Genomic DNA, 18,134 nt, shown 5'->3' on the forward strand with positions numbered 1-18,134 from the left:
GCCAACATTAATGTTTTAATGTTCTTCATTATTAAACATTCGCACATAAATAAGAGACATCATATTCAGTACTTACTTTTGACAGTTCAGTCTTCGGCCGCTCCTTTCTGCCTTCTGCCGTATTTTGCGGCAAAATTATCCACACCCACCGCTGCGCTTTGAATTGTGGGATATATGGGACCACGAAGCGTGCACCAGACCACGCTTGATATTTGGGAAAATCGACGGCGCATTTGGAGTATGCATTTGAAGTACACTTCAAATTGGGACAGCCGTCGTCCCGTGGCGGTGACGTAATCGTACTCAAAATGTGTACTTCAAGCGTGCGGTCTCTTAATTGGGACACAGCCATAGTGTGTGTCCTCTCATGTTCGTTGCTTGTCCATCTGTGTTTCTTCCCTGCGTTTTCTACCACAGTTGTCTGTTTAGGTTAGTTTTGTTAGTCATTACCAAATTAGGTCACCTTTAGGTTTTGTTTTCCTCCCCATGTTTCTGTTTGTGCCACCAGTGTGTAAATAAAGCTCGCTCACGTCCAAGACAGTGCCAGCGTCTGGGTCCTCTCTCACAGTCACCACACGTCTGCCACCGCAGCCGTGACGGTATCATTCTAAGATCTGAGTAAAAAAATCCTTCTCATTCTATATCTCTCTCTGGAAGAAATAAAAACCCCACATTTGCAAAAAAAAAAAAAAAAAAAAGAGAGATATGTTTATTTAAATAATTAAAACAACATTTTCTGATTTCATCTAAGCAGTGTCAAACATAAAGAAAACATTGGGAAATAACGGACAACACTGTTCAAATCCATAATGACTTTTACTTATTTGTGTCACTTTCCAGCTTTTGGATAGAGTGATGTAATCTTGGCTATAGAATACAAGTGTCAATAAAGTACATTCCACATTTTAAAACTTAACTAGTATGAATTCTCATGTGCCTTTTCAAGTGTATCAGCTGAACAAAACTTTTCCCGCAATTGCCACAGGAATGTGGCTTCTCAGGCATGTGAATTCTCATGTGAGTTTTCAAGGACGTCATATGACTGAAGCTTTTCCCACAGGTAATGCAAGAATGTGGCTTCTCACCTGTGTGAATTTTCATATGAATTTTCACTCCAGATTTCTGACTGAATCGTTTCCCACAAGTGTTACAACAATATGGCTTCTCACCTGTGTGAATTCTAATGTGAGCTTTCAAATTCGTCATGTCACTGAATCTCTTTCCACAGGTGTTACAAGGGTGGGGCTTCTCACCTGTATGAATCATTTTATGTTTTTTGAATCCTGATAAATCGCTAAATCTTTTCCCACAGGTGCTACAAGAATATGGCTTCTCACCTGTATGAATTCTCATGTGGGTTTTCAAGTTCATCATATGACTGAAACTTTTTCCACAGGTAATGCAAGAATGTGGCTTCTCACCTGTATGAATTCGCATGTGAGTTTTCAAGGACTTCATACGACTGAAGCTTTTCCCGCAGGTAATGCAAGAATGTGGCTTCTCACCTGTGTGAATTTTCATATGATGTTCCAGTCCAGATTTCTGAGTGAATCGTTTCCCACAAGTCTTACAACAATATGGCTTCTCACCTGTGTGAATTCTAATGTGGGTTTTGAAGGCTGACAAGGCACTAAAGGTTTTTCCACATGTGCTACAACAATATGGCTTTTCACCTGTGTGGACTCTCATATGAGTTTTCAGGTTTATCATCTGACTGAATCCTTTTCCACAGATACTGCAAAAATGTGGCTTCTCACCTGTGTGAATTTTCATGTGAGTTTCCAGTCCTGATTTCTGACCAAAACATTTCCCACAGGTGCTACAAAAAAAAGGCTTCTCACCTGTGTGAATTCTTACATGTTTTGTCAAGTGACATTCGTACTGAAAAGTCTTTCCACAAGTGTCACAATTTAGAGACTTCTTACTTTTGCCAGTTTTACACTGATTCTCTGGCACTGGAGAGTTGTTTACACTGTTACTGTTCTTCAGCTCTGGTTTTCTAGTAGATTCTGATTCCACATGCTCATTTCCTCCTTGATGCTGGCTCTCTGGTGCAGGAGAGTTGTGAGAAAGGAGCTGGTCTCTGTTTGGTTCATGTTCACTTTCATCAAAAGTCACCATAAAGGTATCAGTCTCCTCCTTCAATAAAAGCTGTTCTCCTTCCTCACTGGTGCAAAGTTCCTCTGGTTCCTCTTTAATCCATGGGAGTTCTGGGTCCTCGTGGTTCAAACTGGAGTTCCTCTCCTGGTTACACACCTGCTGGTCATGCAGATCCTCTTGCTTAAAGACACACTGTTGCGCAAGATCTGAAGGGACAAGTGGACAAAAATATATTCTAATTTTAACGATTAGCAGAACTTTAATGGTTGTGAACTATGAACAGGTTGCTCACATGTACCACTGAAATTTAGAGTGTACAAATGTGACAAATTATTTGGACACTGAAGCAAATTGTTGAGTATTTGGATGTTTGTGATACTAAATATGTATGAATTTTAAAGATATTGGTTTTCTTCCAATTTAATTTAGTTTGGGAATGCTGGCTCTGACCTCTTATATCGTGGTAAACACTTTGACTGCACACGTCCAAACACCATGAAAAAAACTCTTCTTATATGATCAACTTCAACTTTAGAAATTCTGAATTGTATATTATGAAAACTGAATCTAAAAATTAATCCATTAATTAATCCTGGGAATTGATCAAATTAAATTTCACACATTTCCATTCTACAGAGAAAAAAACTTAATCTTTAACTTAAACTGATGACAAAAAAAAGAAACTTCTGCTGTTGGATTTGTGTCTCTGTAGGGGTGCAGACACTTCACTTCTTGCATTCTGGTGAATTTCTTTCACATGAATTAACATTTTTTTGCATCCTTAAAATGCAATGATGGGAATAATGGCGTTAAGTAACAATGTTACTAACGCTGTTACTTTTGTCAGTAACTAGTACTATAACTAATTACTATTTCTATGTTTACAACGCTGTTACAGTTACTAATAAGAAAATGTGGTGCGGACACGTTACTATTTTTCATTTAACCAGGAGCTGGGGGGGGGGGGGGGGGGGGGGACAATCACACGGGTGCTGCTGATTGGCTGAGGAAGAATAAAGTAGCCATGGTAAACCAATCACCTGACCAATTTAAGATGACACATAGCAACAAGATGCTATTTCAACCCAAAACAACCCTGAGTGTCCATTTTTGTGTTAAAAGTGGTAAATGTGATAAAAAAAATTTTAAAAAGTGATAAATAGAAAATATACCCCATAATTTTTTCCGGAATACTATTGTCACATTTACTGTCTAAGGTCAGTGGTAGGAAGAGAGAGATTGAGTTTTGAGATGTGAGAGATTTGTGATGTGTAGCATGTTTGGAGTGTAGTTAGTGTGTTGATATGTAGTTTGTGTGGATAATTGTTTGTTTTGTGTATAAGAACAGTGAAGCCACTGCTGCATGTCAAAGTTACTGTCAAAGAGCCACCAAGCCACCATTTACACTGCAGTCTGCAGAGGTGCATTAATTTTACTTATTGCAGATTCCTGCTATGCTAAGAAAAAGAAATGTTACTTCATTATTTTTAAGGGCAGTTTAGCATACCTTTACTGTATGTCGTTATTTCAGGTTTCCAGATGGTATCCAGCAGTCGGAGCCGCTCTTCTCCAGTCCAGATGATGATGCCCTCAGCCTCCTGCTTCACTACAAGCTGCTCTCCCTCTTTAATCTGTGGATGCTCTGGGTCCTGTGGGTCCAATGTGGAGTTACTCTCCTGGTTACAGACCTGCTGGACATCCAGACCCTTCCCCTCATTACAGTTCATGTTGCTGTTGGTTGTCTTAGATGAACACAAGAAAAAGATCTAATGTGATTATAGGAGAACACACATAAGCAAATATATCTCAGCAAGACTATGAATACGTTGCTCAAATAAAAACTACTTTCAGCAGCTTGCTTATTGATAAGCGATACCTGCTAAAGCAGGAAGCTCTAGGAATTCAGGTGTAGGTGTGTCACAGGTTAATATTGTTTAGGCAATGGCACTTCCCCACAGGTGCCACTAGTGGAGTGGACTCTGCTTTTGATGTAAACTGGACGCTTTGTCTGTCAGTTTGACAACCCTCAGGTCACATCAGAGTAATAACAATATGTGGGAAAATAATAATGAAGACTAGAACATTTTCTATACTGTTAATTAACTTTCGCCTGTTTTGAATAGGCACTGTTATTTGCTTATTGCTGTATTCGCGGTATGCTTACGCGTGGGAGTATCACCAGTTAAACTCTGAGGTTATTTTATGTTTCTTTTTCAAAACAATATGAATGACAGATTGTTGTGTTTAGCCAACCCCACAAAGTGCCATTTGTAGGAGACGTATTCACACTGATTACTTCCTGCTTTGTCGGTATCAAGTCCTGGAAAGCCGCTGTTCCAGATCTACTGGCGTTTAGATCAACTGGCGTTTAGATCAACTGCCGTTTAGATCAACTGGCGTTTAGATCAACTGGCGTTAGTCGAACAGATGTGTGGCAGTCTTGCGTTTCAGGAGCTGCTACCGACAAACCAGCAAAAAAAACGCCAAATGTGTCATCTGTGACACTTGTGAGGTTATCTCAAACACACTCCGTCAGTCTTGATGCTGTTGAACAACAAAATTTATAAAAATGTGGCGAGTTTACCTGGTGATATCCTCACGCGCGACACAATCGCGAAACAGCAAACAATTAACATCACGCCGATGTTGTTCACAGGACAGCAAGAGTAAACGATCGGGAGACTCTTGTCGTTCCCCTCGCACGTTTTATTTCTCCGGTTTCAGCGTTTTTGCTCCACAACTAAAGCGAGCAGTTTACTTTGTGCACTAACATGGAGTGGAATCAACCAGCGCCACCTCTGGCCAAGTGCCACAGCCTACAGCCAGATCAACCTGTGACACACATCTGCACCACGTTTGAATTCGTTACATGCACATTTGTACCTTTCAATTGTGTCTGTTTGTGCGTCATGCAAATAAACCTTTGAAATGAATGACATGACACTAATATTTCACTAGTGTTGTAACATCACATGTCGTTAGCGTAGTCTGTCTGTGTCTTTTCTCTGCAAACAAACATTTTAGAGTTGGTTGTTATATACAGTCTGTATAAGTGTGGTCAATCTAATAAACATTTGTAAGGAGATGGCAGTTACTGTGAATGTACAGCAGGTGAATAGTAATAAACAGTCAGACAATGACTCTGACAATCTCATTCAATCTTGCAGACTGAATGCACCTTCTGTGGAAAGTGGTACCACACAGTGTGTGTGGACGTCCCCTGTGCAGAAGGCGACTACAAATGTTGTGGGTGCTAAATAAACAGAAACAAATGATCCCTGTTGTCTTTGCTTACTGATGTTTTTAGTGTTGACAATCCACATTGCTGGAATTGCATCTGTCAACATGTTTGTGGGTAGATTTGGATGTACCAGGGGTAAGTGCAGCCACTCAGCCTCTACTCAATGTGATCATAGCAGCAGGTGCAGATGTGTCACAAGTTAATCTAGTAGTAGGCTGTGGTAGTAGTGGACTGACCTCCATTTGAAACTGCTCCAGCTGCTGTGTGATAGTGGATCTGCTACAAATTGAAGATCATAAGCAAGTTTTGAGAGTTGGAGGCAAATAGGGACCCCTCTTCTTGCCTCAGATGTCTCTCCTTTCTGAGGCTCTTCCCGGGTGGGGGCAGATGGAGCTCCTCCTCAAGGTTTCTGCTGGGCTTTGTCTGTTCTTGGAGTACTGTTTGTTCCTCTTTATGAGATAACTCCTCGTTTATCTCAGCCTTGGCACCAAGCACAGATGGATGACGTATGGAATAAAACAAGTTGGACGTGAACAGTTTAACCCCCGACTTGTTAAAATTAAATCCATTTGCTTTAAACAGATGCCTGCATTCCCAAAAAATATTAAAGTTGTTGATAAAATGCACTGAGTGGTCAGCACATGCTGATATAAGCCATTTATTCAGTGTAAACAACCTGCTGAATCTCTCGTCTCCTCCTCTGACCGGTGTTCCAGATCTACTGGCGTTTAGATCTACTGGCGTTTAGATCAACTGGCGTTGGTCGAACAGATGTGTGGCAGTCTTGCGTTTCAGGAGCTGCTACCGACAAACCAGCAAAAAAACGCCAAATGTGTCACCTGTGACACTTGTGAGGTTATCTCAAACACACTCCGTCAGTCTTGATGCTGTTGAACAACAAAATGTTTAAAAATGTGGCGAGTTTACCTGGTGATATCCTCACGCGCGACGCGATTGTGAAAACAGCAAACAAGTAACACCACGCCGATGTTGCTCACAGGACAGCAAGAGTAAACGATCGGGAGACTCTTGTCGTCGTCATCGTTCCCCTCGCACGGTTTGTTTCTCCGAATTCAGCGTTTTTGCTTCACAACTAAAGCGAGCAGTTTACTTTGTGCCCTAACATGGACTCGAGTCAACCAGCGCCACCTCTGGCCAAGTGCCACAGCCTACAGCCAGATCAACTTGTGACACACATCTGCAGCACTTTTGAATTCGTTTCATGCACATTTGTACCTTTCAATTGTGTCTGTTTGTGCGTCTGCAAATAAACCTTTGAAAAGAATGAAATGATATCATATATTCCTTATTGACCTACATTTGTACAAAATTCCAAATTATATACACAAATTCATAGAAATCACTACTCCAATTGGTGATCATGATTTTGATATTCTCTTTTTCCATAACAATGAAATACGCCTTGGACAAATATGACACATCAATATTTCATTAGTGTTGTTGTCACATCACATCCTGTAAGCATCGTTTGTCTGTGTCCTTTCTCTGGAAATGAATATTTCCAGCCAATATAGGCAATTCATCAACATGGCTGGAGTTATATACAGTCTGTATAAGTGTGGTTAATCCAATGAAGATTTGTAAGGAGACGGCAGTAACTTTGAATTCACAGCAGTTACACAGTGATTAGTAATAAACAGCCAGTGAGAGTGAGTGGATTTAAGAAAGTCAGTGACTCAGGTGTGTCGCTTGGTTTGTCATCTGTTTGTGAGACTGGAGGAGACGTAGAAATCTTTTGTTTTAAATCTTAGTTAGGAAGATTCCTGTTTGAAAACAAGCACGTTTTGTGAGAAATGCAAGAAGCACATCTGCAGAAAGCACACAGTTACATTCTGTCCATCATGTGGACAAAATCGAAAATGTTGAGCATTGAAAAACTGAGAACGTTGGGCAAGTTCAGAAGAAATGTGTTTGTAAGAACGAAAAACCAAATTGTTCCTAAAATAGTTATGGAAAGTCTAACTGTTGTATGTCTGTGTTCTACATGTTTATCTGATGGGAAATAAAGTTGCTATTGTTTTATTGCAGTTTCTTGACAATTCTGAGTGGATTTACACAGTACGGGTCAAAATTACCTGCAACAAAATCAATGTCACTTTTTTGTTTTTCAACATAATACAAGGGTTAATTTCCAAAACTTCCATATGATCTTCAATTTGTAGCAGATCCACTATCACACAGCAGCTGGAGCAGTTTCAAATGGAGGTCAGTCCACTACTACCACAGCCTACTACTAGATTAACTTGTGACACATCTGCACCTGCTGCTATGATCACATTGAGTAGAGGCTGAGTGGCTGCACTTACCCCTGGTACATCCAAATCTACCCACAAACATGTTGACAGATGCAATTCCAGCAATGTGGATTGTCAACACTGAAAACATCAGTAAGCAAAGACAACAGGGATCATTTGTTTCTGTTTATTTAGCACCCACAACATTTGTAGTCGCCTTCTGCACAGGGGACGTCCACACACACTGTGTGGTACCACTTTCCACAGAAGGTGCATTCAGTCTGCAAGATTGAATGAGATTGTCAGAGTCATTGTCTGACTGTTTATTACTATTCACCTGCTGTACATTCACAGTAACTGCCATCTCCTTACAAATGTTTATTAGATTAACCACACTTATACAGACTGTATATAACAACCAACTCTAAAATGTTTGTTTGCAGAGAAAAGACACAGACAGACTACGCTAACGACATGTGATGTTACAACACTAGTGAAATATTAGTGTCATTTCATTCTTTTCAAAGGTTTATTTGCAGACGCACAAACAGACACAATTGAAAGGTACAAATGTGCATGTAACGAATTCAAACGTGGTGCAGATGTGTGTCACAGGTTGATCTGGCTGTAGGCTGTGGCACTTGGCCAGAGGTGGCGCTGGTTGACTCGACTCCATGTTAGGGCACAAAGTAAACTGCTCGCTTTAGTTGTGGAGCAAAAACGGTGAAACCGGAGAAATAAACCGTGCAAGGGAACGATAACGACGACTAGAGTCTCCCGATCGTTTACTCTTGCCGTCCTGTGAACAACATCGGCGTGGTGTTACTTGTTTGCCGTTTTCGCGATCGCGTCGCGCGTGAGGATATCACCAGGTAAACTCGCCACATTTTTAAACATTTTGTTGTTCAACAGCATCAAGACTGACGGAGTGTGTTTGAGACAACCTCACAAGTGTCACAGATGACACATTTGGCGTTTTTTTTTTGCTGGTTTGTCGGTAGGAGCTCCTGAAACGCAAGACTGCCACACATCTGTTCGACCAACGCCAGTTGATCTAAACGCCAGTTGATCTGGAACACCGGCGGTACAGGTCCACTGATGGATACAGCTGCCTTCAGAGAGTTTGCAGTATTTAATAATCCAGTAAAGTCCCGTTTCTGCACGGAGTGGACCGTTTTTTCTCATTATGTGAGTTTAAAGTGTGATTTCATCTCCTGCTAACGTCACTTGTGTGTGTTTCACTGGATGTTTAAAACTCAAAGTTTACAGTTTAAAGAAATGGAGCGTTTCTACGCCAGGTTTTAGTCTGTTAGCCTACAAACTGAGCTCCGATCAGGGTCCTACACGAGTCCTACACCTGTGTTAGTTCAGTGACCCCCAGGGTCCGTTGATCGGCGGACAGAGGCGGTTTCTCGCAGCTTAAGTACACTTTTTTGTTTTACGGCGGTACTTTTGCGACTTTTTCCCGAGGTCGCAAAAGTATGACGTCACAACATTCTGATTGGTCACTTGCAATGTTGATCCTGGAACAACATTTACTATGTTGATCTGGGAACAACACCAACACGACGATATCAGATCGCGCCCCGGGCAGAGGTTTTTTTTTCCATACCTGTAATTCTTCAGCAGCAGTCAGCCTTTCTTTTATAAACTCGCACTGTTGCTTCAACAGCTAAAGAATTTCGCTGTTAAGCGAGCTAACGGTACATGAACACGTCGAGCAAGTAAGGGTTGTGGCATCTTCCGCTGTTCTTCTGAATTTCCGGGAAACTGGTCATATCAGTGGCGTATTGCTGCCCTCCTCAGGCCATTAGTAGAAACTGGATGTGATCCTCTGTGTGTGAGAGCTGCTTCAGCTCAGCATCTTTCCTCTTCAGCTCAGTGATCTCCTGCTCCAGCTTCTCCTGAAGCTCTTTGACTCGACTCACTTCAGTTTCCTGCTGGGATCTGATCTGCTGCTTCACATCAGAGCTTCTTTTCTGGATGAGATGGATCAGCTCAGTGAAGATCTTCTCACTGTGCTCCACTGTTTGATCAGCAGACTGATTGATGGCCTCCACCTCCTGTTGAAGCAGCTTCACATCTTTCTCTCTGTCCTGGATTCTCTGCTGGATGTTTTGTTGACTCACCTCCAGCTCTCTCTGCCTCACAGTAGGAAGAAGAGTGAGGGTTATCAGACTTTATTCCAGGAAGAGAAGCACTAAATGATTCCTATGTGTTTACCCATTTTCTGTTCAAAACCCATAGAAATATAATGTCATGCTTTTCAGTTCATCATGTAAATCTGCTAAATTAGTAATTCTGTTCTCTACAATAATTCAGATAACAAAAATGAACAGAGAAATTACTGATAGTGATAAAAACAAACAAAGGAAAAATAAAAAAACTTGCCGATAAAATAAAACTCAGCACACAAACTGACTTTTACACTTCTTTTCTTCAGTTACACAGACTGGATCCCACACTAGTCTTTTGCTGCCCTCTATTTCTCATTGAAGTTGTAACTATGAGAATATAGAAAGCCCAAAACTGTGTTCCACAGAAACAGAAACTTTATTGTTACAATTCATGCAGCACTTCACCTTGTATATAACATATACAGGACATAGAATGAGACTAATATCACCTTCAGTTTAACCACAGCTGGAGGATCCAATTGGCTGTCTGTCAAGAAACTAGACGAACCTCAACCTAAATTAAGGCCGTTACTGGTGCTGACTGCAGCCCCATAACCATCAGATAGCATCTGAGACCGCAGGGCTTCAAAAACAAAAAAAAAGTCTTCAAAGGCCTCGTCTCCTTGAATGCCACAGAACTGTCCATTTGGACTTTGCAAGAGAGCACCAAACATGGGACATTGAAAGGTGATAGAAAGTTTTATTGTCTGATGAAAAATATTTAACCTTGATGGTCCTGATGGTTTCCAACATTACTGGCATGACAGGCAGATCCCACCTGAGATGTTTCCTATGTGCCACAGGAGGTGCATGCGCGTCAAACGCTGGCTATGTCCAGATGTTGCAGAGAGCATGACTGAGGGCCCTCGTCTGCGTGGTAACGACTGGGTTTTTCAACAGGATAGCGCTACAGTACACAGTGCCCACAGGACAAGGGACTTCTTCCACTCTTTTTGGCCCATTCCCCTGATTTAAATCCAATTGAGAACCTTTGGGGATGGATGGCAAGGGAAGTTTACAAAAATGGACAACAGTTCCAGATAGCAGATGTCCTTCATGTGGCCGCCTTCATCACTTGGAAAAATGTTCCCACTCACCTCATGGAAGTGCTTGCATCAAACAAATATTTGAAGTATCAACAACATAATGGTGGAGCTACCCATTACCAAGTTTATGTTTGGAACTTTGATTTTTGCTTTGGGGGGGGGGGGGGTTACAGATTTTTTTGGAGGTGTGGTCCTAAACCTTTGATAAACTGTAAAACAGCCTGTTTCAGTTTAAATGTGGTTTTCAATAAATTGCATGCTCAAAATGTTTTGTCTCACTCCCATTTCTTCTTGTTGCAAGTTGAAGCTCTATTTGGAACCTTGTTAAGATCCAACCATGCAAAATATAATTTTTTTTGCCATTTTTCAAGTGGTCTTAAACTTTTGATCAGGACTGTATGAGGAGATTCAAGTGGGGAATAGACCACAACTAGCTTTGCACACACTCACATAAATGGGGATACATCATATGACTCTTTTTCCATAGAAAGTGATTCCTATATGAGTGCAGCCTTCTCCAATCAGATAATAATGATAAAAGGCCGTAAAAATCTATAAAGTACAAATCAGTTTGTCAGTAAAATGCAACAGTGTTGCAAAAAAGATAAGACTTTTGGTAAATCTGATGATCTAGCCCACAGATAATACATTTCAATATACATTGTACTAAAAACATACTCTACGTAAAAAGTCAGTGAAAGTGTGGCACTTCCAGCTGATTTTTAAATCAAACCTCAGAACATAACCTGCTACTGAGCAGGGTTTGTGTTCAGAATCAGTTACCTTGGTGATTTAGCAAGGGAAAAAAGAGAGCCACTGACACAATCTAACCTTTTAATCTCCATCCATGGTACATCCCTTTGTACTACAAAGCAGGGTTATCATATTCATGTTAGGTTAACCTAGTCTCAGTATGGGTTTTTTGTACTAGAAAGGCGGTTTACATCTTATTGAGGTATATCACCATGGTAACACATGCTGTAAAAGTAACCTGAAATCACTGCCCACTGACCAGTCTGATGGAAAAGCAGACTGGTCAGTGGTGAAAATCAACAATGCTGTAAAATAAAATAATTGTCCCCTCACTGATCTATTTTGTACGTATTTGTTAGACTTCCATTTTAAAATGTCTGATTTAGGGTCAAAAGCATTGATGAGACTAACGTATTAAAAGTTATTTACTGTCACATTTACAAGCAATTTCCACTGTAAACCAGCAGTTATAGCACATAAATATCATATGTGTGCATCATTGATTAAAGTAGGCTTATAAAACAGAGTGAGGCAAGTTCAAGTAGTGAAAAAAGCATTTTCTGAATTTATGTAAAACAATATGAGAAAAAAAAGTGTGAAACAAGACAGAGCGCTCTGATATTTCAGAGATTACACCTTAAAATTTTCAATGAATTAATTAATTGAAATACTTAAGTTAAAAAAAAACAAAACAACAACAGTTGTAAATACAGTTCAAGAGGACAGGCACATGCTGAAGTTTGCGCCTCAAGAAAGTCAACACCACAACACATGAAGTGACCTTGAATCCATAATGATACAATATTTTTGGTCTTGTCTTACTTTCTAGCAGCTTTTAAACCTGTTCAGAAAATGACTAAGGAATAAATATAATTAACAATTATTAGATTATTACTGTGGAGATAATAATAATAATAATAATCATTATTATTACAACTAAAGCTCTCCCAAATTTTGTAAGTAAGTAAAAACCTTTAAACTGTATGAATTTTCATATGTCTTTTCAAATGGATAATCTGAATGAATCTTTTCCCACATATGCTACAAGAGTGTATCTTTTCCCCTGTGTGAATTCTTATATGAGTTTTCAATGTTGATGAAACCGTAAATTCTTTCCCACAGGTGTTACAAGAATAGGGCCTCTCACCTGTGTGAACTCTCACGTGGGTTTTTAATGTTGATTTTCGACTGAATGTTTTCCCACAGGTGCTACAAGAATACGGCTTCTCACCTGTGTGAATTCTCATATGACGTTTCAGTTCTGATTTCCAGGTAAATGTTTTCTCACACGTGCTACAAGAATGTGGCTTCTCACCTGTGTGGATTCTGATGTGATGTGCCAAAGTTGATTTCTGACTGAATGAGTTACCACAGGTGTTACAAGAATATGGCTTCTCGCCCGTGTGAATTCTCATGTGAGTTTTCAAGTTTATAATTTGACTGAATCTTTTTCCACAGGTGCTACAAGAATGTGGCTTCTCGCCTGTATGAATTTTCAAATGTTTAGTTAGTCTGGATTTATCGTGAAAAGCTTTTCCACAAGTGTCACACTTTACAGACTTTTTACTTGTGTCAGTGTTACACTGACTCTCTGGTCCAGGAGAGTTGCAAGACAGTTTCCGGTCACTGTGTGCTTCTGGTTCACTGTGATCACTTTCCTCGTGGGTCACCACAAAATTATCAGACTCCTGCTTCAGTCCAAGCTGCTCCCTTTCCTGACTGGTACAAGGTTCCTCCTTTTCCTCTTTAATCTGTGGAGGCTCTGAGTCATCCAGGTCCAGACTGGAGTTCTTATCCTGCTTACAGACCTGCTGGTCTGTGAGATCCTCCTCCTCCTCCTTAGAGACATGCTGATGTTGGAGGTCTGAAGGGACAAATTGAAAAAGAAAAAACTGAAACATCTGAAAAAAAAAATACATTTTAATCTTCATCCGTAGGAGTCTCGATAAAGCATTGCTTGACTCTAAAATAATGCCACTGTCTACATTCAGGAAGGAAGGATTGTTCATGATGGTAGGATGAAGAAGCATCATTAATGCAGCTCTACAGCAATCACTGAGCATAAACGCCAAAGAAAAACTCCCTTTTACCATGAAGACAAGTGGACTGGAAAATGGTTTATAAATAAAGGCTGCTTTTGATTTTTCCAAATGTGCGACTTTTGTGTCACTATTTTATGCCTGCATAGTCATGTGACAGCAAAAATAGGTAAGTATGTAAAATAGAAAAATTTTATCGTGAAATTGGCTCATCAAAATATCAAAATATTGATAATGTTCCCAGAGGAAGTGTAAGATTAAGCGTTAGCTGCAGATGATTCTAACAGCAATAAACATGTTGGATTTCCTGCTATAATTACATTCTTATTAGAAACGAAAGTTAATCTGTTGGGTCTTTATTTTCTCTGATACTGAGAGGGCACAGTAAGGACTTGGACACAGATGCTGAAACATTAACCTTGTCATAACGAAGGCTTGTGAGCTTACTGTTCGAAATCGGGCATATTCAAGTTCATGTTCTGCATCTTTAACCGCTGGGTGTTTGAGTAACACGTTTGCTGAATGCTTGGATTTTTTACACTCAGGTATAATTTTGTTTCTTGTGGTTTTATTTTGACGGGTGTCAAAAATTCTTCAACGTAGGAAAAACCTTCACCTTGTTACACTGTAGCTTCTTCTGCCATTAACTTGTGTTTATGTTTTGCTATATTTATTGAGCACTTTGCCACAAAGGGGATGAATTAAAATCCACTGAATCTCATTTTCAGCTTATAGTAGTATAGTAATCTCAAAACTATTTCTTCTCAACCAACAGATTTCAGCTGGACTTCAACTTGTTTTAGTAACCTTCAACAGCAAACATAAACAGATTTAAAATAATTTTAGTGAAATAAACAAATCCCTATATTCAGATTGGATAAGGTGCTTTTACCTTCAACTGACACAAACTGTAGGTTTAATGTTAAATGTTCACAGTTTAGGAAAAAAAATGCATTAAAGTTACTTATTGCAGTTAGTCCTTAAATTCTTCCTAAAAGTAACTCTGAGCTCTGATTAGCATCCAAATTGAGTCATATTTATTTTTCTAAGACCTTTACAGTTTTACATACCTATTCTGTGTGCGTTTATTTCAGGTTTCCAGTTGGTGTCACTTAGTCTGTCCTGGTCTTCCCTGGCCCAGACGAGGATGCCTTTGCCTTCGTGCTTCAGTACAAGCTGTTCTCCCTCCAGACTGGTGCAAATTTCCTCCTCTTCCTCTTTAGTCTGCTGAGAATCTGAATCCTGCTGGTCCAGATTGGAGTGACTCTCCTGGTTACAGACCTGCTGGTTATCCATATCCTCTTCTTCCTTACATTCATCTTCGTCTGGGAGGTCTTGAGGAACAAAAACACACAAGAAAACATTTACTAATGTGATGATGGCAAAACACCCACCTGAGCAACTATATCCCAGTATATGTAACCATTTCCCTCACATATGAGTGAAATGAGTTCTGACAGTCTTATTAGCAAAGTTGTCACACTTTCAGTCCCCACTTATGTTGGGCACTGGTGCCTTCACAAACAGAGGCCCACACCACAGTTATGTCAGAACTGCTTTTGTGTTGTTGGAGGGGAAGACACTCAGAGTAGGTAAGTGGCACATTAAGGAAGTCACATACCTGTGAACTATATTACTGAGGTCCACAGGCATGAGTCTGATCAGTAGGGTTCATTAAATCTATTTATTTTTAATCAAAACATTGTTTTGTAATGCTGTATATACATTATAATAACATGAACATGCATTTAGTATCAACAGGTGATTGCAATTGTAATGCAAACAGTGCAGCTCCATGCTAAACTTTTGCACGATCGCATGTGTTTCATGAGACAGATCATACACATTTATTTCCTGAATTAAACAGCCTACTGGAAGCAAAATATACCAACCTAAAGAAGTAGAAATGAAAAAATTCTATGTAAATGTATATTATTATTAGATATTAAAGGAAAGAAAACCACAACACATCAACACTCGGTTGATGTCGGCCCTTGCTGTCTATCTTCAATCTTCTCCTGGCAGATAGACTAATAACAGCACAAACATGAGTAGACCAAAGACTAGTGGTACACACAGATGATCTCTGCAGACAGATGGGCTATGAGTAGTTGCCCACAGTCTGCCAACGGACTGCTAAGGCACTGCCATTGCCGAACCATAATTTTGCCCCAAGGGCTTCTCGAGGACAAATGTGTTGGTTGCAACTACAATATAGAAAGCAGCTAAATTAAAAGAAATTAAATTAAATTATAAAGTTTGATTAGCTGTTGAAACAAATATGTGATCTTGTTAAGTGTGTAATAACGTAGTGTAAAAGTGTAATAAACAGCTAAACCTACTTGGAGCAGAGACTGCTGAGCCACTGCTGAGGGCAATGTAAAATGACCCTGAATGATAAAGATCTGGAAAAAGTTTGTGGAACATCTGAAAAACTGTCATTTTTGCCTCAAACCAACGTTGCCCTGATGCCAAGAAAACTTTCCTAGACAACGGTCGAGGAATGTAGCCAGAGAGATGCCGTGAACTTTCCCCGATCCCTCACTTGCTTTTTTTTTACACTGTATTCTGCTGTGTATTCCATATCTTGTGACACAGGCATGATATTTTACTCAGTTTCTGTTATACTGGACCTGCAACCATTTATTGTGTTGTTTATGAGATTTTTTACACCAGAAGTCTCAGTGGAGAAGCACATTTTGTCATGAGAATTGTTTTAGTTCACCTGGAAATAAGTGCATTCATTTTAATTAGGCATTCACGCATTTGTTTGTTTGTTTTACAGCAGGAATACTCTGTCAGTTTCTTGGTCAAATTAAAGTGCGGATGCAGCAAATATGATCTCAATTTCATATTAAATACGGGCGTTAGAGATGAAAACTCTGCCTATTATTGTTTCTTTGAAAGCGATTGTATTTAATGAACTTACAGCACAGTTTGCTCTCTTTGTGTTGATACAGCTCAACTAACAGCCTCAGTCTCCATCTCTCACTTACACGAAAGTTATCAATGAAATGAGAAGAGTAATTATTATACTTGGTTGTTAAAGTAAATGGATGGTTGAAATATTAATAATAGATCGGGTATTGTTTCCATAATCTCCACACTCACGTGTATCCGCTGGGAATAAACAGAAGCGGTGGTATTAAAAACATTAACTTTAAATTACAAGGCCCAGCCTAAATACTGCCGCTAGCCGCTTATCGTTTAAGACAAAGAGAAGCACTTCTATTATTTATGTAAAAAATAAAAAAAAACCCTCAGAGCTGCGCCTTCATTTTATTCTACAAACTGGGCTGTGATTTAGGTGCTGCGTGAGTCATCCCAGTTTTACATACCGATTATGTGTAACTTTATCTCAGGTTTCCGGCTGATATCCAGCAGCCTGAGCTGATGGTTGATTTCCTCCTCATACCGGACGATCGTTTTTTTAACCTCTGAGAAGATTTCTTCAGCAACGCCAGTCAATCTATCCCTGATGAAGTCTCTCATATACTGAACTGAAGACATTGCTGAGCCGTAACACAGACGCATCGTTTCCGTTCGTCCTCGTCTTGTGTTAGATCTGCGGAAAGCTTAAGGAGCGCCCCCTTCAGCTCAGGCTGAGAATTCCAATCAGAAACAAATCCTTACAGAGCAGCTAGTAACGTGGACACAGGCACCAAAACTTCATGCTTTGGAGCCATTATCTTGAAAATGTATTTATTTATTTTTGCTTTCAATCTTAGGAAACAGTTGTTTTCTAAGCCTCAGATTTAAACTAACTACAACATGAAAGACTGAAGTTTAATTAACTCAGCAATGTCTCTAAGCTAAAGTCCAGCATAGAGCGGCTGAGTGAATGTGGTCCGGATTCTGTGGAGGAAGTCATGGTTTCAGGGAAGAAGGACACAATACCTGCTCATCTGGAGGACTGAGGACCTGAGAGTCTCAGAGCTCTGACACAAAACCTCAGAGGACGGATATTGTTGTTGGACGAGTTTGTAGACTCACATCTTCTACAACTGAAATAGTTCTCCATCACAGCACCAGCCCACAGACTTCCAAATAACATAAAAATCATACATGAAACTGGTTCCCTCATTTTACAGTAAAGGGTGTTTCCTTGATAACATGTGGATGCTTTGCTTTGCTCCATAGACTGCTATTGTTCCTTCAGCACTGGTGTGATCACATTATAGAGAGAGATTACAGTAAATTATATAGTTTCAAAAATAAGGCAAATATTGGGCTGGCGGTAGAGGTGCTTCCATATTTTTATCCTTTAAGTAAATTGGGATTGAAATGAGCCTCTTTCATCAAAGTATCACTGAGAAATTACAAAGCCCCCCCACAAAATATGAGTTAAAACAAAACATACTGGAAATCTCTGACAGAAAGTCCACGTTAGCACAAAAAGGTTTCCATCACATGTTGTTCAGTGCATTCATCTCATTAGAGTTTTCATAATTACTAAGCGCTTTACTTAGTCCCTAAGGACCCCAAAGTGCTTTACACTACATTCAGTCATCCACCCCATCACA

The 18,134-nt window shown here is 39.9% G+C and overlaps 2 protein-coding genes and 1 long non-coding RNA gene across 5 annotated transcripts; 1 reads left to right on the forward strand and 2 right to left on the reverse strand.

Moving 5' to 3' along the window:
• Positions 1–797: 797 nt before the first annotated feature.
• LOC145421815 (uncharacterized) lies at positions 798–9,345 on the reverse strand. Of its 3 annotated transcripts, XM_080292664.1 has the most exons (4): positions 9,209–9,345; positions 5,578–5,821; positions 3,608–3,842; positions 798–2,306 (listed from the first exon to the last, which is right to left on the reverse strand). In XM_080292664.1, the coding sequence occupies exons 2-4, from the start codon at positions 5,581–5,583 to the stop codon at positions 913–915; spliced, it is 1,635 nt and encodes a 544-aa protein (XP_080148790.1). In that variant the 5' UTR covers positions 5,584–5,821; positions 9,209–9,345; the 3' UTR covers positions 798–912. The 3 variants fall into 3 exon arrangements, with proteins under 3 accessions (XP_080148790.1, XP_080148792.1, XP_080148791.1); XM_080292666.1 differs by lacking the exon at positions 5,578–5,821 and having other exon boundaries at positions 9,209–9,343; XM_080292665.1 differs by lacking the exon at positions 9,209–9,345 and having other exon boundaries at positions 5,578–6,282.
• Positions 8,302–10,013, forward strand: LOC145421832 (uncharacterized). Its single transcript, XR_013903189.1, has 2 exons — positions 8,302–8,468; positions 8,598–10,013. It is a non-coding gene; the product is annotated as an uncharacterized LOC145421832 (long non-coding RNA).
• A 2,101-nt stretch (positions 10,014–12,114) lies between these two features.
• On the reverse strand, positions 12,115–17,220 carry LOC145421817 (uncharacterized). The gene is made up of 3 exons (XM_080292671.1): positions 16,950–17,220; positions 14,682–14,945; positions 12,115–13,436 (listed from the first exon to the last, which is right to left on the reverse strand). Exons 1-3 carry the CDS (start codon positions 17,143–17,145, stop codon positions 12,547–12,549), a joined length of 1,350 nt encoding a protein of 449 aa, XP_080148797.1. The 5' UTR covers positions 17,146–17,220; the 3' UTR covers positions 12,115–12,546.
• Between the last annotated feature and the right edge of the window lie 914 nt (positions 17,221–18,134).

The sequence above is a fragment of the Astatotilapia calliptera genome, chromosome 18 (genome assembly GCF_964374335.1).
Source record: "Astatotilapia calliptera chromosome 18, fAstCal68.1, whole genome shotgun sequence".
In the NCBI taxonomy this organism is placed as follows: Eukaryota; Metazoa; Chordata; class Actinopteri; order Cichliformes; family Cichlidae; genus Astatotilapia; species Astatotilapia calliptera.